Source organism: Rhamphochromis longiceps, linkage group LG17 (assembly GCF_057381845.1).
Source record: "Rhamphochromis longiceps isolate RC_006_pf linkage group LG17, R_longiceps_female_GT1.1, whole genome shotgun sequence".
Lineage (NCBI taxonomy): Eukaryota > Metazoa > Chordata > Actinopteri > Cichliformes > Cichlidae > Rhamphochromis > Rhamphochromis longiceps.
Genome location: NC_140573.1, coordinates 13,208,264 through 13,236,183, shown reverse-complemented (window position 1 = coordinate 13,236,183; position 27,920 = coordinate 13,208,264). Strand labels below are relative to the sequence as shown.

The window sequence follows — 27,920 nt, the reverse complement described above, 5'->3', positions numbered from 1 at the left end:
CAAAAAGCTTCAGATTCAGGTTGCAGAATGTTCACTGTTAGGATTTTGAAAATTCACAGTGCACAACCATAGTAATCAGTCACACACACACACGCGCGCGCACGCACACACACACACACACACACACACACACACACACACACACACACACACACACACACGTACACAGATATGTTCTTGGTCATAATCCAACTACTTGCTGTGATATGAAGTTTGGTGTCTGGTCTCTCAAGTCTAAGGACCATTGTGAAATCACAGGTTCACAGTTGGTCACAACTGTACTTCCATGTAGTGATCAAGCAGTAACAATCCAGAGGTGCACATGGAGATTACCATAAAGGTTTTCTTTTGCTTTTAGGACTATTTGAACAACTCATTTGATTTCTTTATTGACTGTAAAGTTTCTTTATTACAGAAATGCATATATCAATTCAAACCACCACTTACCAGTCTCTATTTGAGTCTTTTATTTGAGTCTATAGCCTATAATCACATAGTGCATGACTGATATAAAAATAAATAACTTACATAGCTAAAGAACTAACAAAACATAGCAAATATTGTGATAACTATCATTATTGCATGATACTGTACTTTTATTTTGATATTTCAGACAGATTGCTCAGCAAACCATTAGCTTATAATCATCCACACTCATTGTATTGTATATTGCAGTCCACAGAGACACGTTTTATCTAGAGGGATTGCATGCATGGAGCTGGTGTTGATAAAGGAAACAGTCAAGCAGGTCACCCCCATCCTTGCAGATTCACAGTATTAAGAGATTTCAAAGGATAAATGATCTACAGTAAAGGTCCAGTTTTATTGCCACTGTTTGTCAAACAGACCTTCGTTGTCCTCGCGCTTGTGCCCTGTTGACTATATCCTGGTACATCTTGGACCTGAGAAACCGTGGGTAGGAGTCTTTCTCCATGAGGCTGTAGATTTTACCTTGGACTTCATTGAGGCTGGCTGGGGTGGGATCCGCCAGGCTCTGCTTAGTCTTCTCCCTGGTACGGTAGTCAATGTTAATCTGCCAGGACAAAGAGAGGAAAGAATAATTTTGAAGAAAAGAGTCATTTACTTTCATTAATGTAATAGTCAGTTTGTTAATTTGTCATAATGAATAATAAAATGTCCCCCTTAACTACATGCATGAACCTTCTCTGACGTCTTCTTCTTTTCCTCCTGCCTGGCAGCTCCATATGCAACATCCTTTTCCCAAAATATGCACTATCCATACTCTCCAGTATATGTGCAACCAATCTTGGTCTTATCTCTCTTTGCCTACAAATTTTGTCTACAAACCACTCAACCTGAGTGGTCAGTCCCATCTTGGTCAGTCCCAGTGGACATCTTAGGATCCTCAGCGCTGCCACCTTTAGTGCCAGCTTCTGTCTTTTTGTCAGTGACACTGCCAAACCATCATAGCAGGTCTCACTACCATCTTGTAAATCTTCCCTTTCAGTCTTGCTGCTATCCTTCCTTGTCATACATCACTATCCTGTTACCATGATAAGAATCTTTTAATTTCTTTTGACTGGGTTTATCATGGGTTTAAAGTAGTGAATCATGGGTTTAAAATTAATAGTCAAGTCTGTAGAAAACTGCATTAACTCACCTCTCTTGGTGCCTGAACCTCAACAAACTCCTTAAATATCTTGTTTGCTTTTGACACCAGCTTAGCTGAGCTCTTGATTTTTTTGTAGTCTTCACAGGCCATCCAAAACTCAATATTCTCATCACTGAATTCTGACTTAAGAAATGTCCGGAAAGCTGCCAGCCCATCTGAGAACAAAAAAAAAAAAAAAAAGAATCAAAAAGTTAAAGAATGTAAAATATAAAAACACATAAGACTCACGTTTCTGTACAGCAGCTCATTTTACCCTTTATTATCTTTTGGTGTATGATGAACATAAGCAGGAAATTGTATTATAGTTACAGCATAAATAAATCAGAACAAAATATTCCAACAAAGAGAACACATTTTTGTCAGCCAAGATAAGTGAGTAATTAATGTGCTCCCTGTTGACATTATGAGAAGTGGGGCATGTTTTTCTATGTGCCTGTGTCATGCTGACATGTCATTTCCGCCCTTTCTGCTGTTTACCTCTTAACACAGTGCAATGCAACAATACTGTTTTGATTGGCCTCGAACAGCATATACGCTTACTGTGGTGCTTAAAAATTTGTAAACACATTACAATTTTTTGTTCTACTTACCAACAAAAGCATGAGAAAAAAAATCTTACATTTTTTTTTCCAAAAAAAAGGAGAACTCAATTAAACCAAATGAGACAAAAAGTATCACACTTCATTTATTTGAGGATGACTGACAGAAGAATATGAATATGTTTTCTGTATCATTTGGGACCTCGTTCATCACAAATGAGTGCGAGAACTGGAGCTAAACATTTCCAGTAAAAATCACTGTTGGATATCAACTTAATGGACATTTTGCCATATTTGTCTCTAAACAAGTATAGGATGATGTCAGGTTTTTGCACATGAACTGTTACGTTTAGGTCGTTTTGCAGATTTTTTGTGTTATTTGAAGGTTGTTTGTAGATAAATGAAACAAAAGTAAACCTGTTTTACGTTAAAGATACACGAGCAATCCACTTCTATGGCTATATAAGCACTAACAAGCACATAGGCACAATTCTAGGTTCCTGTTAGACACCATCACCAGACTTCTTACCCCTGCTCAATCTGGTTTTCCTACCATGACTGTGATTTTTATTTTTTATTTTTTTGCTGGTAAGGTCAATGGTATCAGATCACAGTTCAAGCCAGGAACCTTCCAATCTGTCCAAGTGTCTCAGCCCACCCCATTGTCTGAGTTTTATCCTATTTCCATGACAGATCTGCCAGATATAGTTTGCATATGTGCACTTCTTCATGCCCAATTGATATTCGTTGCAAATGAGGTTCTACTTATCACTTCCACCTCCTGTCCATTATCAGCCTGTCTCTATCTTCTGTGTGCATGCCAGATTTTTTTAAAACAGTCACTGTCATCCTTTTGCTTTAAAACCTCTCCCCAGATCCCACCATTTCAGACATTTACAGCCCATTTCGAAACCTCCATCAATTTGCTAAATCCTTAAGAAAGTCGTGGACCATAAGTTACATATTTCTCCTGTCCTAACCCTTTTAGACATTTCTGGTACAGAAACATTAACGTTTTTTTCCTCTCGGTATTTTTTCTCCTAATCTGTTATGCATAAAAAAAGGTATTGCTTGTTATTTTGTTCTAACAAGTCACATATAGCTAACAGTGCCCACAGGTTGAATGCATCCAGATGAAACACACAGTATTCTTTTTAAAGCAAATTAAGGTTAATAATTTGCTTACAAATTACAGGAACATCCAGCACTCTGTTCCTATTGATTTAACATCACTTATGTAATCCAAATATGTGTGTGTTTGTATCTACATTTTGTAGTGTGCTGCTCTAATGCTTGGTCAGTGGAAACAGGATGCACAGGTGCATCACGCTCCCTGTGTCTAGGGAAATCCTCTAGTTTTGCCTGGGAAACATTATTTTGTTGTGTGTCAAACTGATGTGTTATGTCATAACCTCAATTTTAATGAAGCTGTTCAAGTGAGTATGACTTTTCAAGACTACCATTTGTTAGCCTAGTGTTATGGAGTTCATCACTGAACAAAACTGGGATGCAGCTGTTGCCACCCACCCTTTGGACTCCAACGCTTATTAATTTTTGCAAAAATCTTGTCCAAAACACGCTAATAACTACACGCATATTACTGACTTGTTAATATTTCAGTGTCTATTAACTGACAGCAATCTTAAAAGTGCAAGTAACACCGTGCAACAAGGATACATTGATTTGGATAGCACTTCAGTTTTGGTGTATGTATGAGAATTATGGTGTGTTTTAAAGTCTTGTTCTTTATTGTCTTTGCTGATGAAATGATGAGGAAACAACAGAGGGAAATATGTGTTTTTTAATCTGCCAGGTTTGTAACTGCTCATAAACCCTGGTATCTTTCACCTGGAAAAGCCCTAAATTGTACCGTATGTAAAGATGAATGAATTTCATATAATTGTACTAAGAACAGAATTCACAGACACCCAGCTAAAGCATTCACCTAGCATTTCAATTAAAAAACAAAAAAAGAGGGTAACTGTGGATTGACATTTAGTTAGCAAGGACACTAAAAATAAAGATGGTCCTGGGTGAACTTTAAAAAAGTGAAATGATACAATGATGGACACCCTAAACCTTTCCTGTAATCGAACTACTGGGATAATCACGTTATGGTTTTAGACATTCATCATTCACCCAATATCCAGCAGTTCAAGCTCACTCATCTTTGGTTATATTCATGTATAACAAAACAATGATTTTAATTATTTGAGACAATATTTGGCAAATGAATTGGCAAAAAAAGACAAACAAATAGCTAGTTATAACCTCATGTGTTTCTTTATCAAAATTTTTTTTTATAGTATTTCTCTCACCTTGCTACAGATACTGACACATTATTGCCACAATCATTGGTCATATAACTGGACAGGTATACAGTGTTTTTATTACCATTTTTAGGGAAGCATATGTTGTAAATTGTGTGCTTGATCTATGTACATGTATGCATACGTACAATAAGGAAGACAAAGCTGTCAGCTCATCAAATGTTACTTGGGGGTCAACAGTCCCAAAGGTATCATTAAACTCATCCAGTACTAGTTGACTGACCCAAGATTTTGAGTTGTTCCAGGAAACGTGGATAGGACCTCAATCAGCCTAGATTAAACGTTCACTTCCTACAAACGACGATTGATTTCTATATCAGTAAAAAAAAATTGATTTGACCTTTGAGGTTCAGCAAGACACGAGCATCCTAATTGTAGGAGGAAAATGTTCGAATTTGATTTGAGTTGATCCGACTCTCACCAAATGAATGTGCCCTTTACTCTTTTAGTTTAGAGTTTTCTGTCAAAGATGCTACGTCACATGGCTTGTCAGCAGAAAATAAATCCATGACCCATTTGTGCAGACAGACATGTGAGTTGTGAGTGCGTGCTGCTGTCTTTTTGGTCCAAGGGGAAGGTCAAAGACGAGGATGTGACTCATTATGCGGCACGGACTCTTAACAACAAAGAAATGACACACTTGCATAACATGGGCTTGAGAGGAGAACAGTAAAATTTGTTTTTCCTGAGTGAAAAAAGGAAAGTATTAACGAAACTGGTAGGGGCTTGTTTACTTCTGTATAAGGTGGCTTTCATTTTCTTGGGGCTGGCTATGAGTGTTCTGTGCAGTATGAACTGTTCCCTCAGAAAATAGAAAGTGTTCACTTACACTTATGAGTGAGGAGGCTATCGAATGATTCAGACCATCGAACAACTTCATCGGTTGATAGTCTGATGGAGAGAAAGACAAAAAGAAGTGCCTCAATTACATGCTAATCAACAACTATGCTTTAATGCATTTTGAGTCCCCTGCAGTGTTTTATATAAATTCTTGAATGGCAACTGAGTTTAATGCATGATTAATTCCTCCTCATACTAATTCTTCTTCTCAAGGCCATAAAATATTTCAAATAACAGGTTACTTTTAAAGATTGGAGGAGACAACAGAGCTACAATTAAATGATTAATGTCTTCCACAGCATGTGCAAAGCAGTCTGAAATATTTTAAAACAATGCCACAAGTTACTTTAGTGAGGATGTGTTAGAACATCTGACAGTGTACCCTTTTTCCAACTGGCCAAAATAATATTTACTTGATTACTACTAGCCTAAGTGCAAAAAGGTCTATGCTAAACAGACAATTATGCTGTACAGTTTGCTCTGTCTGTGCGTTCAGCTCATACAGTTAATGACATTGAGAAAAGATTTTTAAAAAATGGGGTATTTTTTTTTATATATATATATATATATATATATATATATGAAGATAAATATGGAACTCAATGTCCATTTATATGCAGCAACATGTAAGTAAGTAATCTATATATGATTAAGGGACTGTGTGTTTCATTGTCAAAAGAATAAAAATCATAAAAAGTGGCATGCAAGATTAAATTCAATGAAATACTTTGTAAGCAGATCTATAAAAGAGGACTTTTTCATTTCCACCATGAATCTGTATTTACATGCATTATGGTGAACCTGTACATATGAGTAACATGCACCTGACAAAGAAATTTCTTGGACATGCTTTAAAAAAAGACTGGAAGGTTGGCTAGATCAATTCACACGGCTTGAAATGCCATCGCCTAACATACATTTAGAAGGTTACTGATCCAACATTAAAGTTTTGATGTAACCCCAAAGTACAGTAAGCTTGACTTCATAATATGTCATATGATATAATGTAATTTCGAGGCCGTAAACACAATTTGGAAATACCAAAAATGGTTATATTTAACATTATATAATATTATTATATTATTTTGATATATTACATGTCATTGTGGTGAAATTAAACTGACCAAAGACAATGTTATAAAATGCTATACATGCTATAAATTTCAGCCAGTTGATAGGTGGGTGCTAGGCAATATGATGATATCATAATATCTGATATAGATAAGAATCAGACAGTTTCGAAGCCTAAAGTGCATTTGTTTGCCAACTTAGGTTGGGCAGACAAACAAACAATGGTTTAGTGCAGCAGTAACATTCATACAGTCATTACAGCGGGACATGCACCGCTGAAGTTATCTCCTCTAGTAAATGCCAAGGGTGATTCTTGCAAATATGTTATGACTTAGGACTTGCATTAATAATAATAACTATAATAATAAAAATAATACTTGTGTCATTCTCAGAATGTATAATACTTTTGCCGACATACTGCTCAAATGGAAAGCAATAAATTACATTCATATCACCTCAAATTAAAGAAAGTCTTAAAGGCAACTTTTCCTTGAAAGGTCTGATAATTCTAATTATTTCACACAACAACAGGTCAAGCACAAAAATAATTTGTAGTCTTATAAAACCAGCACAGGAAGGCTTGTTTTCTGGCAAACTCACTTCAGACACCTGGCTGTGGTTTCGTGGGCTGGAGGCAGGAATTCTGAGAAGTCATTGTAGGAGTCAGATTTGTGGGACAGGCAGCCTAGTCTGGTCTTCATGGTGCAAATCTTGCTGAAAAAGAACACAGTATTTAATGGTTTTCAACATTTATTTTTTAAATCATGAAAACTGACTTTTGCATCATTTTCCATATTGTCTTGGTACTTTGCAAGAGTCGCCACTTTATGTAACACTACCTGCATCAGGACTGAACCTGTGCTCCAAAATCATTCACAGCACTTTAACCACAACACAACTCCAACCTTCTCCACTGGACCCCCTCCCCCCAACCCCTTCTTGCTTTTCCCTGTGCCATGCTATTTATAATATACCAGAAACACCTCTGCTATCAAGAACCTTGCTCTTACATAGTTGCTGTTGCCAAGGTGGCTAATCATATGTTTTGTCTTTGCGTAATTGGGCTGTTCCTTCAGATGATGTATTTATGTTCTCAAATGTTGATGGATGGCCTGCTGAATAAGCTGATCATAAAGAAACAAGATGCAGGCCAACTGAATCCAAAAGACAGGACTAAACATGGACAACAGGTGCAACTCCATATGCAATGGCTCTGCCTCATTCAGAATGAAGCTTCAAACATCACTGATACCCAACTTCCCTTCCTGAGAAGGTGTTTTGGTGTGGCTGTATAATGCACGTAATGCAAAGTTTAAAATGATTTTCACAGAGTGTGAAAAGTAAAGATTTTTCATTTTTCAATTTTTCTGATCATTTTACCTGCACTATAGATAATAAAACAAATAAAAAATTTATTTTTGCCGCTATTCTGCTCATCATCTTATTTATTACCATTAAACCAATCACAGTGAAAGAACTCCCACCCAATAGCTAGGCTTATTTGTGATTTCTCTATAAATGTATCATGTTTATAGTATTTAGATGACCATTCAACATGTGGGGAGTCTTTAAAAGCCCCACTGTGTATTAACACTCACCCCACCCCCATCGCCCACACCCAACCCCCAACAAAAGAAAAAAACAGCATCTCTCATGGACCACACTGAAACAAACCATATCTCCATCTCTCATCACAGTCTGTCCTGTTTTATTTGTACACTGCTGCTGCCATGTACAATTTGTCACTGTTCTGCCTCTGGGACAGATGGGTCACTCCAGATGGGGCATGGTTATAAAGATGCTGTTTTTTAAAAGTAAGTCTATACGGATAGTCTCAATAAACTGTTATTAAGTCTCAGTGTTGTCATTAGTACTACTTACTTCCTTACGTAATTTTAACTGTAAAATGCTACTGTGCTTAAATACTGTGTATTTAAATCCAGTGATGTCTGTCATCACTGAGGAAAAGACGTACCCTAACTAATAATTCTATGCTATATTTATTATATATTATATATTTGTGTAATTTGGCTTTCACCATGTCTTGATATTGTAGATCATTCATTAAATTTCAGATTTTAATTTTCATAAAATACTTAGTTTGCTAACTGGAAAAAAGCTAAACTAGTTATCTATCAGTTGTTATACATTACATGAACAAAAATACTGAGCTACCTACACGTTACACCTGGAGAAGCTGCTCTGCCGTGGAAGCTCATACTACGAAGCTCCCAGCACACAGTTTTTGTCCCGATGTGAATGCCAAGAGGAGTTTTGGAGAAACATTGGTGACTTTATGTGGCTTTTTTTCTTGGTGACTGAGTTGTTGTCGTTGGTAAACACTTCCACTTCCACACATACATTTGAGCATGGAACACACAAATGGACTTATTGTTTGCAAATACAGACTCAGTGACTAGGTTCTTGATTCTATTCAACTGTGGCACCTTTGTGACTGAAAAACCTTGAATCCAAAGATAAAGAGGTGCGGAAAAGTATCATTGTCCCTACCGTCTTTGACACTTTACCAGATGATTGCATGACTTTTGTTTTATCTGTAATAAAAGCCAAATAAAGTCACTCTTTGTTTGTTTCCAGTCTTTCAGCTGATCTACGGTAAACAGCTGCTGACAGTAGCACGTATTTGGGTAAAGATTTGTCTTGTCCACTCACTTTGTTGCAGTGTTACATCTACAGGATGTTTGCTTGGCTTTGGTGATAGTCCTGGTTTGTAAACATTTCCAGATTGGGCTACTTTATTAGACACTGTTGAGCTTTAGAATGACTCAAGCAGCTTGTGTCTCCATCCTTCTTTCCATTATAGTAGTCCATCCATCATAAAAAGCCATTATCCCAGTTTAGTGTCCCTTTTTCTTTGATGATATCAGTGCAGCAGAGGAGTTGGAGCACTGGATTGTTTTGATGTTTGGACCTTGAAGTGGGAACATTGCATGAAATGTACTGTTTATTAGCTGACCGAAATCCATTTGCTGGACATAATGGGCTTCGTCCACCACATGAATTCCAAAGCTCTTTAAAATATCACTTTTTGTTTTCCATCTATCCACTCCTGGGTGTTTTGAGGGGTTGCATGCATGTAAGAGAGTGTACGTTCACTTATGTTTGGGCTGCACTAATGCAGAAGGTTTGTGGTATTGCTATTTAATGAAATTTGTTCAGCACTCTGCCATTAAGTGTAAGAGGTAAGTCAGTGAAATAAATCTATGTTCACAGAGGAGAACATGAGGTTACAAAACAATCAATGAAACCTAGAAGATTGTGCACTGACAGATTTGTTTGGGTTTCAGTTAAGAGTTAATGCTCTGTCAAAAACCTTTTCTATTCATCAAACGTAAATCTAAATAAAGACTGTAGGCGGGTTGTTTCAGATGCACTGCAGATGTGATGCAGCTTGCCCCAGAAACGCCCAAGTTATATATCGGATGTTATATATAAAACAAATCCACTCAACTAGAAAGGCAGCTTATGTGTCATCTATATGAGTCATAATCTCAAGGTGCACTTAACACAAGGTATTATTGAAAATTCATTTTCAGAGAGGAAAGCTAAAATAATAGGCAGGGATATTTTAAACATGATAGACTATGTATAGACTTGTAGTTAAGTAAAGATCACTAGTGAGGGCTGAGTTGTGCGTCAGTAGTTAGGAACATTAAAAAAAAAGACTGATGTTAGAATGAAACAAATATAGCAATAACACCAGAAAGATTAAACTTTAAAATATCACATGACAAATTTGTAATGTCATTTTTTAAATCAAAATTGTCAAATTTAGTGGCTGTTAAGCAGCTTTTACACACAATTTCCCCCACAAGATGATGCAACGCTTTAAACCTATTAACATCCACCAGATTGCTGCCGATTCCTCTGATGCAGTAGGAGCATTTGGTCTCATTAAGCTAAAGAAACATAGTTTCAGATACTTAAACATACTTCCCTTTAAGCTCTCTTACATGTGTTTTGGCCTTGCAGTTCTTCACTTGTAGGATTTTGATTTGGATCTGCCATATAGGTGAAGATTTCATAAGAGTTGATGTGTATATAAGCAACCAATTGAAATATATGAGCTTAAGTGTTCAATGGTAATAGGATTGGTAAATTCCATCACCTGGATGGAAATGTACATGTGTCAAGTAGCCTTAAATCAGGTGTGGAACACGGAAACATAGATCTATACATTGCAGAAGGTGCTAACTTTTTTTTTTTTTTATCACTGAAGTAATGTAATCACCAAATCCATTTACTTGTGTATATGTTTGATTCAAACCCGTTTTCAGTTCCAAGCTGAAATGAAAGCATAATGTATTTCTATTTAGTACTGTCTGTTATTAAATTCAATTTGGGAATACTTATTCATATTCAGCAACATAGTCATTTCTATTCCATTTTAATTTTGACTTACATTATTAAAAAGCTTAGCTTTGTCTCATATTTTCTTGGCTTAAAAGAATAACCAGGCTGTTTCTTTGAGATTAAAATCAAATGTTTTTCACATTTTATTTAATTCTATTAGTGGCAGAGGGCGTGCACAGGGCATTTAGGTGTGTGGAAACAGCAAAAGGTAATGCACATGCTTTCCTACATGAATAATAAAACAATAGTGTTTATAAGCTCCTCTTTTACAAATATTATATTTGCCAAGCAGTTTGTGGCAATAAATATCTAACGTAATCAGCTGCTTCTTCAATAAATTTCAATAAATGCTGCAAGTAAACCCCAAATCCACTTGCTGCAGGTGCTGTAAAGTAAGAGACCTTCTAGCCAGCAGAGCAAACGGTGCACTGCAGTCAACAGAGTCGTGTTTGCAGTGATGAACTTTTCAAATGTAGTAGCATGGCCTACTAGTAAATCACAAAAGTGTTGTTCACTCAAACAGGTGATTAAAAAAAGGAAATGAGTGAACATCCTTAGGTGTCAATTAATAATAGTAGTAATTAATTAATAATAGTCTGTGAGTGAATTTTACAAAAGCAGTATAAAAGTGAGAAAACTGAGAAGGGTGCACTTAGCAGACATAAACAATGACGCAAAGCTGCAAGACTCACAACAAATCTCACTTAAAATGCTCTCCAAGAGAATGAAGACTAGTTAGAGAATTGATTGGGATTCAATCCATTTTAGTGGTGCACAAGAAACCAGATCTGCCAAGGTTAGAGCACAAATGGGGAGTGTCGACATTACTTATTTGCTACTTTACTTAACATAATTTGTAGAAACCAAGCTATGCTTTTAAATGGCACTTCCTGCAAAACAGTGCAGTCATTTAATCATCCCCTTTATGATCAGTGAAAATGAAAGGTTATTTCATGCAGATTGCATAATATATTGAACATATTGCCTTTAGATCGCAATTAGTGATTTAAATTGAAACGCATCTGGTCATGAATTCATGTTTGGCAATAATACTCGAGCATTTAAATTTGAAATACTGGCACGTTAGGCAGCAGCTTTCATCCATTAGAAACTATGCATTATAGTTAGATTTTGTTTGTGTGCCCGTGCCATTCTTTAGCAGGCAGAGGCCATCAAGTGAAATTGATAAGGAGAGACATTTATATATTGATAAGCTTGTTTGGTGAGTGATAAAATTGTCAGTATCATGGCAACAGATGCCCTCCTCCTGTCTTTTCTCCCTGCCTCTTCTTTGTTTAGACAAATCTGTATGTCCGTGGCTGTTGTGAGGTACATTCTTCATCTGCAGTATGATGCAGACACGTGCTGCTGCTACCACTGAGCTATTTATAAAAACCCCTGACAAATCCGTGTAGTCAGGGGGAAGCAGTGCATGTTCTATTCAGCCATGCAGCAAGGCTGGCTCCTGGAGGAAGGAGGCTAAAAACAGCAACAGCGCTCGAATGCCTCGGATACACACAAGTACGCCTCGTGAATCTAAAAGTACAGGAAGCATCCGCTAGACTTCCAGTGTCTGAGTTCCCTGGTGGGGTTGGTGGATTAAGATGTTAAAATGTAGATCATGGAAGCTGCGACTGTGTGTGTGTATGTATATGAATATTCTTTGATGTTACCTAACTTGGTGCAATGCAGGTTTTAAGACGTCTCTCCATGTCCTCATTTTTGCATGCCGACAAGAAACACTCTGCAGTTCTATACACTGTATGTGTGTAGTATCAGCTTTTAAACAAATCCTGTAAAAAGGGATTAGATTGATGTACATATAGCATATTCATCCAAAGATTTTCTACTAGTCAGCATGCTGGTGTATATTGGTAAAATGCATTTATTTGGTGCTAAGGAGAGGGACCGTATTGATTAAAAAATTTATGTTGTACTATTCTATACACTGCATGACCGCGTAGGGTACATGTACAGGGCCCTGGTGACTATGTCGGCAGTGACGCTGCGTTGACGTTAAAAGCAGAGGGCATGCGTGTCAGGTCATCTCTCAAGTTAAGAGAAGATAATCTTATGCACAGGTCACATCCCTGCTCTTGTTCCTGTTGAGTGCCAGTAAAAATAGCAGCCTGTCAAGTTAAAGTTTTATACATTGCTCTTACATTTTCTTCCTGCTTCCGAGCCCATCTCACAGCATACGTCATACTGTTTCGGCACTCTGTTTTGCTAAAAGACACTCACACTTTATTCCAACATTTATATGTTTCCCATTATTGTAAAGTTATTGTTTTCCACCATAGGTTTGTCTCTTCTTGATTGCCACTACTGCTATTCTGCGTCTACTTCTACTTTTAGAAGTACTCTAAAAATTGAAAATAAAAACTCTAGAAATCCTACAATACTGTGTCACCTCTCCAAAGCCAGACATCCATCTAACAACCCATGCATCCATCCATACTCGACTGCTTATCCAACTAGGGTGTTGAATTTATCTGAAAGTGTGGTCTCCATGTCTACCATCATGGACAGGTTACCAATGCCTAAAACTCTACCCTGAATATCAAATGTTTAGTCTAATTTAAAAAAAATTAAAAATCAAAGCTCATAATAAGAGCTAAGAGGATTAAAATAAGTAATTATTTTGAAAATATGTCTCATTTTGAAAATATATTTTCAAAAATATATTCATTCAAAAACACTCTTTTAAATAAGAGCCTTAAAAGAAAAAATAAGACAATCATATAAACTAACGTAAAATGTGTAACAACATTAACTCCCAATGCTTTGTAGAGCTCACATTGTGTGACAGGTCATTCCAGTTCCAGTAAGAGCTGTCTATCTTGCCATTAAATTAAAGAAACAACTCTGAATATGTCACTGTCTAGGCCACACATAACACTGATTGAAATAATGAGGAACTGTTTCACTTTTAGCAGGGTGACTCAGCCTTCCCACTATTTGTTAGTATTATATAAAACCTTTTAAACCCCAGACCATGTTAGATGTCAGTAAAATGGTCTTGGTTTCTCTCTCACTCTCAAAAACCTCAATAAACCTTATTATGAGGGGAACTCTTACACTGATTACTTAGGACATGAGACTTGTTAAGGTTGTTCCTGAGTGGTTCATGTGCCAAAATAACCAGCTGCTGTAGTTCTATTTTTGTAAATTATATAATATGGACACTTTTTGCTCCTCGGCTCAGTCTGTTGTGTATAGTCATGTTCATAATAGAGCCATCCTTTAAAAACAATGATTTTGCAGTGTCTGTAGTACTGTCATTAATAATCATCATAAAGAAAAGCATTTGAAAAATATATAGTTATTATTATATGCCTATTTTATATGATATTTATATTACATAAACAATATATTATGCAATGTTACTTATGCTATTATTTTTTCACTCATAAAAAAAAATCTTAGTTCTTTGTCTCAGTATCACCACATCACAATATCATTTGAGTACTTCACATCCACACAGGAACTGGCATTCACACATCTTTTAATTAATGGATCTATGAGTTGCTTAATTACTCCACTCACTCACTGTCAGCCTTACACTCACTCTTTTTCACACACATTAAGGAAAGTGTACAGTTGCTTATGTTATCTCTGCAGAACCACTTATGCATCCTGGCTGATTTGCTTCTGTGGCACTGTGTCACCTTGATGTGTGTGTGTGGACCTCTCGCGCTTTAGAGAACAAGTCAAAAATACTCTTTAACGATTCAGCAAGTTCTTCTGGACCAAGTATGGCAAGAAAAATCACACAGAATCTTTTTATGTACATACATTTAGTACATAGATAGAAGGAGAAATGCTACTGGAGTGCTAATATTATGCTTAAATTATTAGTGAAGAAACAACAAAAGAAAGTATTTTCTTTTGTCATTCAAATCCCCAAAGTACTAGAAAACTCTCAAATATTGGCTAGTCTGCTGCCAAATGTCACAATCAAAGTGCGATTGTTTGTCTAGCTCTACTCTCCATTCATTACATAAGCCTGTTTTTGCTGTTTTCGGGCTAATTAAGATGCACTGTGACTCAGATGACAAGTTATAAGGGTGACTTCTCGGCAGTTCAGCTTTGGCAAGTCCATCCATGTCCGTTCCCTCTCTGCTGCAAACTTGTCAGATTTGATACTTGAGTCACAGTAGCACAGCTGTGGTCTTGCACTTGTGCCTTCGCCTGTGTGCATTTGTGTACACTTGGCCACGAGAGCGGAAAACCGACTGCCCACAGAAGTATGTGTCAGACCATCTGATGTGTTGCCACCTTTAGCAACAACAGAAAGAGAAATCATGGCCGATTTCCGTTTTATTACTGGTCTCAGGACAGGCCAATTCACAACATGCATTGCCCTGAAGAACTGTTAGCTGCCATTCTGTTCCAGAAATGTCTGCAGACTAGATTCTTTCTGTTGTCAGAATTGAAAGCCAGTTCAACAAAAAAATGAATAGGTGATAATCAAAGTGTTAAAGAGAAAATAAGGACTGTTTTCTGATATAGAGTTAAGTCTATATATGTTTGGACACTGAAAAAAGTTTCGTTTTTTTAACTGGTTACAGAAACATATTTGGCCTGGAGTTGATTTGAGGTGTGGTGTATATTTTGCTATGGACAGACAACATTCAGTCAAAGGAGGTCCCCATGCAGGTGAAAAAAGCCACCCTTAGGCTACAAAAATTGAGAGAAATTGCTACAATAGTAGCAGTGGCCAAATCTACAATTTGGTACATCCTGTGAAAGAATGAAAGCACTGGTGAACTCGGGAATGCAAAAAGACCTGGATGTCCACAGAAGACAACAGTGGTGAATGATCACAGAAGTGAACAACACTCTGAAGGAGTATCTACCAAGCCTACCATAAAGAAAAGATGGCATGAAAGTAAATACAGAGAGTTCACTGCAAGGTGCAAGTCACTCATTTCCTTTTATTCATTTATAAAGCACATTTAATAACAACAGGGCGTTGACCAAAGTGCTGTACAACATAACAATTAAACAGTGACATTAACAACAACAACTGACAAAAATTAAAAACAGATTAGGATAAAAGAATTGGTAACTCTCCTACTGTTTCGAAAGCCAGAGTAAAAAAATATGTTTTAAGATGCGATTTAAAAAGAGTAACAGTTGGGGCCTTTCTAATGTGGAGAGGTAGATCGTTCCACATTTTCGGTGCCACAACTGCAAATGCCCGATCTCCTCTATGAACCATCCTAGACTTATGTAAAGTAAGGAGCAGTGTTGGGGAGTAACGGAATACATGTACCGCCGTTACGTATTTAAAATACAAAATATGAGTAACTGTATTCCGTTACAGTTACAGTTTAAAAAGGTGGTATTCAGAATACAGTTACTTTTTTGAAATAAATGGATTACACGGCGGTACTTTCCTGTTTCATATTGTTTGGGTTTTGTTTGACAGCTACGTTCTGTTGTTCCAGGTGGCAGCGTTGCGGTTGCCATGGTTACAGGGCGACGCTCTCTCTCTCTCTGCGACTGTGTGTTTCCTGGGTGAGAGAGCGCCTTTTCATTGTTGTTGTTGTTGTGCTAAGCTAACAGGCAGAATGCTACAAGCATAGCTCTAAAGAATGTAGCATCATGGGCAATGTAGTCCGTGTTGCAGGGAGAATGGACTGCCATACACGTTATGGGTCTGTGAGCGCGAGGAGGGTGAAAAAGGGGAGTGGAAAGGTACGAGTTGTCATCGAGCAAAAACGGGAGCTGGAAGCATGTAAATATAATAATAACCACTGCAGCCAAGAAGAGCACCTGACGAGCCCAGTTGTAAGTAAGCTATTAAGACTCGACTGTACACCGTGTTCATGTTTTCCTCCAAAAACAACAAGTTCCGTTGGAGCAGCCTTTCAACGCCTCTCTCTGTCTCTCGCAATAAAAGTTGACCCAGACAACAAAGTAAAGCTAGTTTTCGGCTACGAGCCGACAGGGACCCCGCCGTATTAGTCAGAGGTCCCTTTACTACAGTTCGGAGTCGCGGACCTTCAGTAATAGTAATAAATCACACAGCAATAGTACATTCACGTTGTTGTAAAAAGCATGATAATATATTAAGTAATCCAAAGTATTCAGAATACGTTACTCTCATTGAGTAACGTAACGGAATACGTTACAGAATACATTTTGGGGCATGTATTCTGTATTCTGTAATGGAATACATTTTAAACGTAACCTTCCCAACACTGGTAAGGAGTAGGTGATCACTTGATCGAAGGGCTCTAGAGGCCGTATACAGCTGCACAAGGTCAGACAAATAGTCCGGTGCCTGGCCATTTAGCACTTTATAAGTTAAAAGTAAGATTTTGAATTTAATTCTAAAACGCACTGGAAACCAATGAAGGGAAACAAGCACCGGAGTAATATGTTGGTGTTTCTTCACACGAGTCAAAAGGCGAGCTGCAGCATTCTGTACAAGTTGGAGCCGGGCCAAGCTGGACTGACTGACACCCACATACAGTGAATTGCAGTAATCCAGTTGAGATAAAACAAACGCATGAATTGCTCGTTCCAAGTTTCTAAACGATAGAAAAGATCTCACTTTGGATAGGAGCCTTAATTTAATAAAGGACCGCTGGACATCTGAATTAATTTGTTTCTCAAATGTAAGTTTGCTATTCAAGAGAACCCCCAGGTTTTTTTACATGCATTTTAACAGCACATGTTAGGTTACATAAGTCCAAATCTGGGGCATTGAAATTACAGCTTGGTCCAAAAATAATTACCTCTGTTTTTTCCTCGTTGAAGGTAAGAAAGTTTGAGGCCATCCAGGTTTTAACTTCGTCGAGAGATTTGACTAACGATTCCATGGGCGTAGAGGTGTTTCTATTAAACCGAAGATAAATCTGGGTGTCATCGGCATATGAGTGAAAGCAGATGTTATGTTTCCTAAAGATTAGACCTAGGGGTAACATATAGATTGAAAAAAGAATTGGGCCTAACACGGATCCCTGCGGGACACCACAAGTAAAAGGAGCTGGGGAAGAAATAAAATCATCAAGGCTCACGGAAAAAGTCCTCTTGGAGAGGTACGACCTAAACCATTCCAAGGGGATACCTTTGATGCTCCAAATGGGAGATCAGAATGCTGTGGTCAACAGTATCAAAGGCTGCAGTTAAGTCTAGGAGCAGGAGCACGGCTGGGTCTCCTGAGTCAGTGATTAATAAAATATCATTAAGTATTTTTAAGAGGGCAGTTTCTGTGCTGTGGTGGGTTTTGAAGCCCGACTGGAACTTCTCAAAAATATGATGACTGTTTAGAAAGGATTGTAGCTGCTCAAATACAATCCTTTCTAGCATTTTTGACAGAAACGGTAGCTTGGAGACAGGTCTAAAATGAGCAAAAACAGAAGAATCAAGATTCGGTTTTTTAAGCACTGGCTGCACTACAGCGTGCTTGTATCCAGTTGGTACTACTCCAGAGCTGAGACTGCTATTAAAAATAGTTAAAATGTCAGGACCGACTACCTTAATAATCTTTTTTAGAAAATGGGTTGGGACTCCATCTGAGGGGCAGGATGATGTCTTTATGCTATTGCAAAGCTCTTCTACCTGGTTAAGACATGCAGCCTCAAACTGGTCAAAAGCAGCTGAGGGGGTATATGTTAATGAGACATTATACAGCGATGGGATAGATGTAGATCGAAGCCTTTCTATCTTATTAATAAAAAACTGCAAGAATCTATCGCAAGTTTCAATGGAGCTATCTATATGGAAAGTGGGGGAGATATTCAAGACCAATTCAATAACTGAGAAAAGAGTTCGGGGGTTATTAGAGTTGGTCTCAATAATGCTTGCGAGAAACTTAGATTTTTCGGCTTTTACGATGGCTTGATATCTAGATAGGCTCTCTCTCAGCAGCAGGAAAGAGACTTGTAACTTGTCTTTTTTCCATTTTCGTTCAGCCTTCCTGCACTGTCGCCTAGCTGATCGAGTTGAGTCGTTTATCCACGGGTCTGAGTAAGCTGTTGATCGCACTGATTTAAATGGAGCGATCTCATCAAGAATAGTCTCATAAGCCTCAAGAATAGAAAGGCTGGATTGGACTTTGCTAAAAATATCTAAAAATAAATAAAAAAATAAAAAAATCAAACAGCACAGTTCTGGGAAACCATTGTTTGGAAAGATGAAACCAAGATCAGCCTCTACCAGAATGATGGAAAGTATGGAGAAGGCGTGGAACTGCTCATGGTCTAAAGCATATCACGTCATCTGTAAAACACGGTGGAGGCAGTGTGATGGCTTGGACGTGCACTGTGACACTAGTGTTTATTGATAATGTGATAAAGGACAGAAGCAACCGATGGAAAATGTAAAGTGCAAAGAAGTGGAATATTATTGAATGCCCAATTTAGTCACATGATCTTAATCCAACTGAGCATGCATTTTACTTCTTGAAGACTAAACTTCACACATAAAGACCACAAACAAACAGCAGCTGCGGTGAAGGCCTGGCCGAGTATTAAAAAGGAGGAAACCCAGCATCTGGTGACATCCATGAGCTTAAGACTTGCCAGCAAAAGTTTTCAACCAAGCATTAGAAATGGCCAATTTATTTTTAGTTATTTAATTTGTTTTTTTGTTCACATGTGAATTTTGTTCCATTCCATTTTCCGATAACTTTGGTGAATGCTGTTTACAGTAAAGTCTGTTGGATTTAAGGCAGTGTTTCCCACTGTAATTCCATTGTATTGTACTGTGGCATGCTTTTATGCATAACAGCAACTCGAAATGTAGAGGGAATGTAGAGAGGTTGTACAATGGTAAATTAATGAGTGAATGAACTGTGAAGGATAGAAGAAAAAAAATATTAAAATACTACAGCAAGTAACTGGGTAGCTGTGTGGACAGCACTAAAAGAGGAGCACAGAAAATGCTCTGCAGTAGAAACGGTACTAAGAAAAAGCATGAGAAAATACAAAACAGGGACAGATGTAAGCAATCCAATGGGCCAAACATACATTTATGAAATCTAGGTGTGATGTGCGGTTGTCTGTCCCTGTGTGTTGGCCCTGCGACAGACTGGTGACCTGTCCAGGGTGTACCCCGCCTCTCGCCCTATGACAGCTGGGATAGGCTCCAGCGCCCCCCGCGACCCTGAAAAGGATAAGCGGAAGCGAATGGATGGATGGATGGTTTAATTGTTTTGGGTCCATTTTTCTGATTCTTTTTCTTTCTGTTGGATTCATCATTTCATTATAACTTATTCTATTTATGACTGATAACTTAGACATCGCCATAAAAATGAATGGGTCTATATATAGTCACACCCATAAGCTAAAGTTGCATGTACAGTTGTGTTGATATGTAGCGAACCTTGATGTTGTTGCAAAATCAGCAAAAAAAAGAAAGAAATCCTATTATCTTTTCTTGGTTAGTCAAATAGCTTTAAAACTACAATTATCTGCCCTCTTTTGTGCCTTAAAAAATGTCATATCATTGTTATTATTATTATTCTTTTCTTGCATTTAGAACTTTGTAGTCATGGACTTTTACATCTTCCATCTCAGAAGCAACATTCTAAAAGCAATAATGAGTTCTAAAACTCCTCTCAGGTTGCCGACCCCTGACCTAGGTGCTTATTATGGGTTCATTAAGTTGATTAAGCTCATGGTAAATCAACCTTATGATTAACAATTAACTTAATCAGATACATTAATAAAAAAAACTGCAGAGTTTGGTGATACTTTTCTTTGGCAATGTTTTGCTTTATAAGTACAGCTATTAAATATTTTGCATTACATATACAATATTACACACATACAGACACTTTCATGCTTTTTTATACCAAAGTCGACCCCAGCAACAGCTGATGATTAGTTTTCTAAAATTTTCATTTAGTTAATCATGTTCCATAACGCCACAGTTCCTCAGTCCGCCAAGGCCTGCCATGAGAACACCTGAGCTCATTACTCACCTCACGACTCAACCTGGGGTAAGAACTGCCCAGGGGCTTTTCAGTACATAACACCCTGTTACTATTTTCATCTTCCTTTTACTCAAAAAAGTACATTCATGTACGGTCAGATTATTGTCACTTCCCTGCTGCAGGCTTCTCTTTTTTAGTTTATTGTGTAGGAACATAATCTGTGTTCACTTCACAAGCTCCAGCGGATTATAACTTAATCTCAGACAGAATACAAATGTACAGCACTGACCATTTAAGGGCACAGAACATTATCTGTTATTGCAGTTAGTTTAGGATCCTGAAAAAAAAGACCCATCTGTTTTATGAGTGCTACTACACTTTTCATGTCAAGCGAATATATAATGACACGCACAATTTTGGTCACCCACAGTTTGGTCAAAAGTTCATTGGCTGTGAGTGTATATGTAAAGGCTGACCTGAGCAGCACTGCTCTTTTATTTCCATCTTTTACAGTTTCAAAGTAACAAAGAAGGAAGATTGCTTGAAGCAAATGTTTGGGCACACTGCATGGTCTGTACTTAGTAACCGTCCCCCTCACCCCCAGCAAGTATCACAGCTTGTAAACAGTTTTTGTAACAGCCAAGAGTTCTTCTTGTCTGGGGGAATGTTAACCCACTTTTCCTGAAAAGTGCTAGTTATGTGAGAATTTTTGGGCCATCTTGCATGCACTGACCTTTAAAGGTCTATTTTCAGATTTTCAAATCTGATGTGTGGTGTATTGCAAATTAGAGGCTTAGAGAGTTTTGGCACCCCTTTTGCAAACATACTTTTGCTTTTTCCTGCTGAAATATACTATATTTAAATACCTTCCTTTACAGAACTTGTTTGCAAAATGGAACAAGCTTGTTTAGAACTTTACTTGATAGTTCCTAATTTTGTGGCGAGAATGCACAAAGCCTTGATATTTTTCCAAATGTGGCTGAGTGATGGACCAGAACACCACCAACCTGGATTCTCATAAGCTCTTTTACAGTTAACTGGAGAAGCAGTTCTCCAGAAAAGATCCCTCTGTCTTCTGAATCTCCAACCTTGACACCTCACTGCTATGTCTTCATTACATTATCAGGTGAGGAAAGGGCTGACTAAAAAGGTTTTACTATCATTGTATAGCCTTATGTCTTTTGGAGTCCAATTCTTACTTAACCTATACAACAAAGACATTAGAAGAGTGGGGTTGCTGATTTCAGTTATAAGCACTTCAATGGCATGCCATTCTTTATTTCTTTGTTTATTTTTTTAAATTTTATAGGACTCTACATGCACTTTTAATGTTTTATGTTGGCAGCTGAAATTAATGTTATGGACTGTCATCACTGAGTTAGATAAAAGCTTCAAAAAAAGATGTCTGAATGTGGTTCAAAGATGGCTGCAGGAGCTGCAAGACAGACTTGTAGAAAGAATTAGTTTGGACTGAGGAGAAACAGAGATGTTCTTTTGGACCAATATTAGAAATTTAGATGATTCATTGTATTATGCACGTTGGAAATAAAGACAGTGATTTACATTGAACAGTCAAATTCTTATTTTTCTATTCCCCTTAAAAAACAAAGTTCCAAGAAGAAAGATGAAGATTCTTGAAAGTTACAAAGAAAGAAGTGAATGTAATGTAATATGAAAACACTGAAATAATTAAAAAGACAATTATTGGTGTGGGTGTCCTACCGTCCTTGCTCAAACATATTAGATATATAGTATGATAGATTGATATTTTGGGGGACTCATCACAGGAACCCTCTTTGGTGTCTCCTAATTTCAAAATTACTCACGTACACTCGTCACCACTTTTGTGCATCAATATGATCAACTTCTAAAGACCTCTACAAGTACAAACTAAAATATTGAGGAGCATTATAATTTCCTTAGCCCAGAATTAGAACAGTGCAGTTCATTGAAGCAGTTTGCTGCTCTGAGGGATAATTCATTCCGATTTTGATGCTGCTGTAGCAAAAGCATTTTGACCGGTGTACATTGGCTATCAGGGATAATGCTAATAGTTAACGTGGCACTAATGGTTTTGTCCACCTAGGTGCTTATTATGGGTTCATTAAGTTGATTAAGCTCATGGTAAATCAACCTTATGATTAACAATAAACTTAATCAGATACATTAATAAACCAACTGCAGAGTTTAGTGATACTTTTCTTTGGCAATGTTTTGCTTTATAAGTACAGCTATTAAATATTTTGCATTACATATACAATATTACACACATACAGACACACAGACACTTTCATGCTTTTTTATACCAAAGTCGACCCCAGCAACAGCTGATGATTAGTTTTCTGTCAAAGCATTGCTGATCTTGAAATTTTAGGTATTCACACCGACTGTGATAACCTGGTATGCCTCTTGAAATCCTTACATTCTGTGCTTTAATAATCTGTTACACATCTTTGCTTTCACCTCCCACAGTTCTCAAGTGACCACTGGGAGCCCTTACCACTGTCACTCACCTCGGGTGTAAAGGGAGGGCAAACAAGGCTGCCCAGTCGTTGGCCAAGTATTTATCTCAGAGCTATGTCAGATTACACTCAAGTAAATCTGCTTGTCACTGGCTGCACAGAACTATTAAAAGCACACGCATGTTTAGGATGATAAGGGCACGGCAATGACTTGCATTAGCTAGTGGAGAACATTTTGCTTAGTGATAAAATTAGAGCTTGTCATCTCCTGTGGGCTAAATCTGAAAATGATGAGATGTGACTAGACTAGAGTTTTTTTTTCTTCTGTTTTTTTCACCACTGTGTCTTTTTTCTCACAGTAGGCTAGTCTAGTGTTTTGTGTTTTGTCTTGCTTTACCTGGGTTCATTGGCCTAAGTGTCAAAACGCTTTGTTCGGTTAACTGCTCACTACTACAGGCTGTAAGCGTGTCTCTTTTTCTCAGCCCGCCTTCAGTCATTTTTGTAATCAGTTTGTTACAGAGACTTATTTTGAATTGTAGAAAATCTGATTCACTCCTAGGCCTCATATTGTGTCTACTAAAAGCATTTCATTTCAGCAGGATTTAAAACTGTGTTTCATACAAATGTAACAAGAATACGCTGACTTCCATTGCTGAGCTACAGTGGTGCACTTGTGGTGACAATGCTAATTTTAAAAAATATGTGATTTTCTTCAATCTTATAAAAAAAGATTACAGTACAACAGAACTGTTAACATGTTCTGCAAAATGCATTATGGTGATTGTACTTTATTTGTAGAGGCAATGTCAGACAATCATACAATAACATAAAACTAATGTGTTAAGTCAAATAATCTTTTATGGGAAATATAATGCCAAGGGATTAGGCCTTTTTTTTCTTCTTTTTTTGTGACAACTGGCAGCTGGGACAGGCACAGAACATGAGGACAGAGAGCAAAGAGAATGAAACGTGACAGAATTCCCTCACTGGAATTGAACTGGGTACATTGCATAATGCTCACCTTAAATCACTGGTGCACAGGGACACAATTCTGGCATATGCTCTATCGACACAACAGTGTTGTACAAATACGAATACATTGATTAGTGTGTAATAACATCTTCCCAAAAAACTTCTTCATCCTCATACACTTGAAAATAATCCATTAAAAATACCTAAGAGCAGGCATTTGTGAAAGTCAACATGTTGCCCCGCCCATCTTGAATACAGTGACTGCAATACAGTGATGGGCACTGGAACTCTGTCTAATCACATTGTATCCAAATAACAACAGACTGGACACATACTGTAAGTAGTTCTTATAGGCATTTGTGTGGCATGAAGGCAAATTTTAATTCATGCCTGCACTTTCTGACTCAGGATATGAAGGCTCATACCTATGATGAATTGGAACCTCTTCTCAAATGATGAAACAAAGAAGCAAAAACGTGAAGCCAGAGGATCTACATAAAGCATTATCCTCTTCCTTCTCATCTGAAACTTCATATCCTGAACTGAATTCAGGACTCTAACACATAAAAACATGCATAAACGTACTCATTTATTATTACTGTCAAAATTAGGTATTGTCAGCAGATTAGACATGTGACCCACCTGTCACTGAACAGCTGACAAGGACAAAAAACACAAAACAAAACAGAACAACAGCAGCAACTGGTTATAAGCTAACGTGTTAGCTAATTTTAGCCAGTGTGCTAAAAATTAGTTTTTCCCTCTGATAAACAGTTTCATTACATTTTCACATAGTATGTAACTTATTAGTTAAGTGTTCCTTCAAGAACATTAACAACAAAGTTTCACTAACTAAGGGTAAGAATCTCCTTCCCCACCCAACATATTGACACTGCAAACATACTGATACATTGCAAACATAGTGGCCTACACCCACTACAGAAAAACTGGAGGCAGAGTTGATTGTCCTATACCGGCCACAAGGATAATGCACTTTAGTTAGGAGTAATAAGCTAACAGAATTCAGTTGACTGCAATTTGCAATACACTGACATCTTTTGGTGAGATTTTACACAGTGTACCTTTACTACTATTACTACTGCCCAAAAAACACTCACGGTAGCATCGTTAAAACTGACTAATCTAAACTTTACTAGTGCTGTCAGCGTTAATCTCGTTAAAATAACGTTAAATTGTTTGCCCCATTCCCAACAAACTGCATGTGTTTGCACATTTTTTGATTGAAATGACTAAATGCATTTCTACTGGGGGTTAATGTTCTTTTTTTTTTTTACTTTGCCCATCCAGAGTCTAGAACCACCACTGACAGGATGTGAAGCCTCCCTTCCAATGTAGAGATCCTACTATTAAAAAAGATTATCAGTATGACTCTCAGAAAATAGGGTTTCCTCGTCAAGTACAAGTAAAAATGGCTAAAGGTTCACAGAGGAAAATGATAGAAATTTAAAAAAAAAGAAGTCATTCCATATTTTAGGGGGAATTGACCCTTTGTTAATAAAATCAATGGCTGAAAAAAGGTAATAAGGATTAAAAGGAGTTTAGGAAGGTTCAGGATGCAGCCTCACCCTCAGATGCCACTTGTGTAGACTTCAAAACCCTTCTCCGTTATTGATAGCAGTGCTGAGTGACATTTACTGGACTGAAAAGCCCTCAGAGCTACCAGAATCAAGGGAGGGAAAGTGGGAGGGTGTGAACTGATTTTCAGGAGTGCTTACAGGAAACGGAATTGAAAGCATGTGAAAATAAGAAAACACTTAGGAAGACATTTAGACTGGCAGTGTACACAAACACTCCTTAAAATTAGCTGCATGACACTGATGTTCATAACTTCAATTACTCTCCCATAATAGTTTCATTAGTGTTTCCAATATTAGCCCCAAAGACGTCATATCACTTAGACAACAGTGTTCTCCCTGATTTACTAGTAAGCCTCCATTCAAAGCTACACATAATAATCCATGCTGTGAACCATCAAGAATAACAAAGACCTACATAATGCCTGGAGCTCGGTGTCTACAACAGAATTACATAACACTCTGTCACCCAATAAATTAATATGGATCCTTTACCTTGAGTCCGGTGTGAGAGAGCAGCTGGACTCTTTCTCCCCCTCTTTTTTATCACTGCCTATCCCCAACGTGCCTTTTGGCTGAACGCAGCCTCCGTCTAGCCAATGCTGTTGTGTATTTGTTTGAAACTGTACTGCTCAGCACTGAAGATATCTAGTGTTTCTGATGCCAGTGAGTGGGAGCTACATGCGGCATGCTCATTGGTGTGAAATTGTGAGGTGGGGGGGAGAGAGCAGCTGAGATGGATGGAGGCAGAGAGTGGGGCTGGAAACAGAGAGAGAGTCGTAGGGGAGGAGAGCTTTGTTTTCATGGGGAAATCTCCAAGGACAGCCCAGAGCACATCTGTGGAGAGGAGAGGTGCTATTCGGTGATGTCAGTGAGGTTGCGTTTGAAAAGATGGGAACGTAAATGTAGCACAGGAATACAGCTGTGCGTGGCTACTGATGCCTAAGGTTGACTACCCAAAATTCTCAAGAGGAAACTAAAACTATTTGTTTGAAATTAACACTCTAAGAACTGTTGAAATTGGTTTGATTGTGAGATATTTTAGGACATTAGGGCGATAGCAACAGAATTATCATTCAATCATTTAATTTTTTTTTTTTGTAATTTTCTTACAGTTTTCTCTCACTTTTTCTGGCCAGGAAACTGCATATGAAATTCAACCATTTTAATATAGCGTTTAATACTTGCCTAAGCCTCTGTGATTAATAAAGCATTTTGATGCTGATTTACATGATCAGCATAAAAGACAATCACTTTAATGTCCGTCCTCTGAATCACTAGAAGCTGTGCATCCGAACGAACTAAAATAAATAAATAAAGATTACGTAACCCAAAACCTAGTGTACACTCAGGAAAACTGGAACAATGATGATAACATGATTTGGTAGTCAACGGAAGCCCAGTTATCTATGCGTATGTGCAATTTTGGATAAAACATAAAGACAATGTGTGGAAGAAGTGGGATTGCACCTTCACTTGTTTGTAAGCCAAAAGCATATGGAAAACGGCACATGACAAGCTTAGGGCACATAGATGCGAGTGAAAGTGAAAATTATTTGTCTTACTGCAACGTGAAGAGAAAGATAAGATCTGCAAGGAACTGAGAGTGTGAAGAAGGCAGTCTGGCTGAGAACCAATAATTCTTGCTGCTGAATAGGCAACTAAGTGTTATATAAAATCACACACATGCACGCATATGCACATGGACGCACACACACACACAAAGCAGTTAAACAGCACTGCCTACGTGCACATGCTCTGAGTTTCCTCCCGTCTCGTTTTCTCCAGCTTTGGATGTGCACTCACACATGGGTAAACGGTGTTACAGTGGTAAAGTGTAAAAAGATTTAGCAGCTTGAGTAATTTACACCACTATTCTTTTGAGAAAGTAAATCTACAAGCCAGTTAAAAACATTTTGCACTGGAGGTTTCAGGCAACGTTATGCAGTTTGATAAGTACTTTGTGTGAAGCATACTGATGCACTAACCCCCTCCAAGAGAGTGAAGTTAAACTGCTTGCTTTCTTGCTGTGTTGGCATCAGTTAAAGAAGATTAATTCCAACTGAAACTGCTTTTTCACTTCAGAGCAAAGTGAATCTCGTACACTACATATTAAGAATTAAGGTGTACAAAGGAAGTTTAAAATTGTTGTAGAAGTAGTGCATAATCATGCTGGGAGTGTGGCTGCTTTGAGGTGTACAGGTGTAGTGAT

General features: G+C 37.7%; 1 protein-coding gene and 1 long non-coding RNA gene across 2 annotated transcripts in view; both read right to left on the bottom strand.

The window, feature by feature from the left end:
• The window catches only part of LOC146649382 (uncharacterized), a 121,105-nt gene that overhangs the window by 7,483 nt on the left and 85,702 nt on the right, over positions 1–27,920 (bottom strand). The window lies entirely within an intron of this gene.
• rgs8 (regulator of G protein signaling 8) lies at positions 68–26,318 on the bottom strand. The gene is made up of 5 exons (XM_085386463.1): positions 26,204–26,318; positions 7,014–7,127; positions 5,332–5,393; positions 1,622–1,788; positions 68–1,033 (listed from the first exon to the last, which is right to left on the bottom strand). The coding sequence occupies exons 2-5, from the start codon at positions 7,112–7,114 to the stop codon at positions 839–841; spliced, it is 525 nt and encodes a 174-aa protein (XP_085242589.1). The 5' UTR covers positions 7,115–7,127; positions 26,204–26,318; the 3' UTR covers positions 68–838.

Coding starts and splice junctions, on each gene's coding strand:
- rgs8 (XM_085386463.1), bottom strand. CDS start 7,114: ATGAAGACCAGACTAGGCTGCCTGTCCCACAAATCTGACTCCTACAAT. Junction 5,394..7,013: donor ACCACAGCCAGGTGTCTGAA/GTGAGTTTGCCA, acceptor TCTCTCCATCAG/ACTATCAACCGATGAAGTTG. Junction 1,789..5,331: donor TAGCCTCCTCACTCATAAGT/GTAAGTGAACAC, acceptor TTTTGTTCTCAG/ATGGGCTGGCAGCTTTCCGG.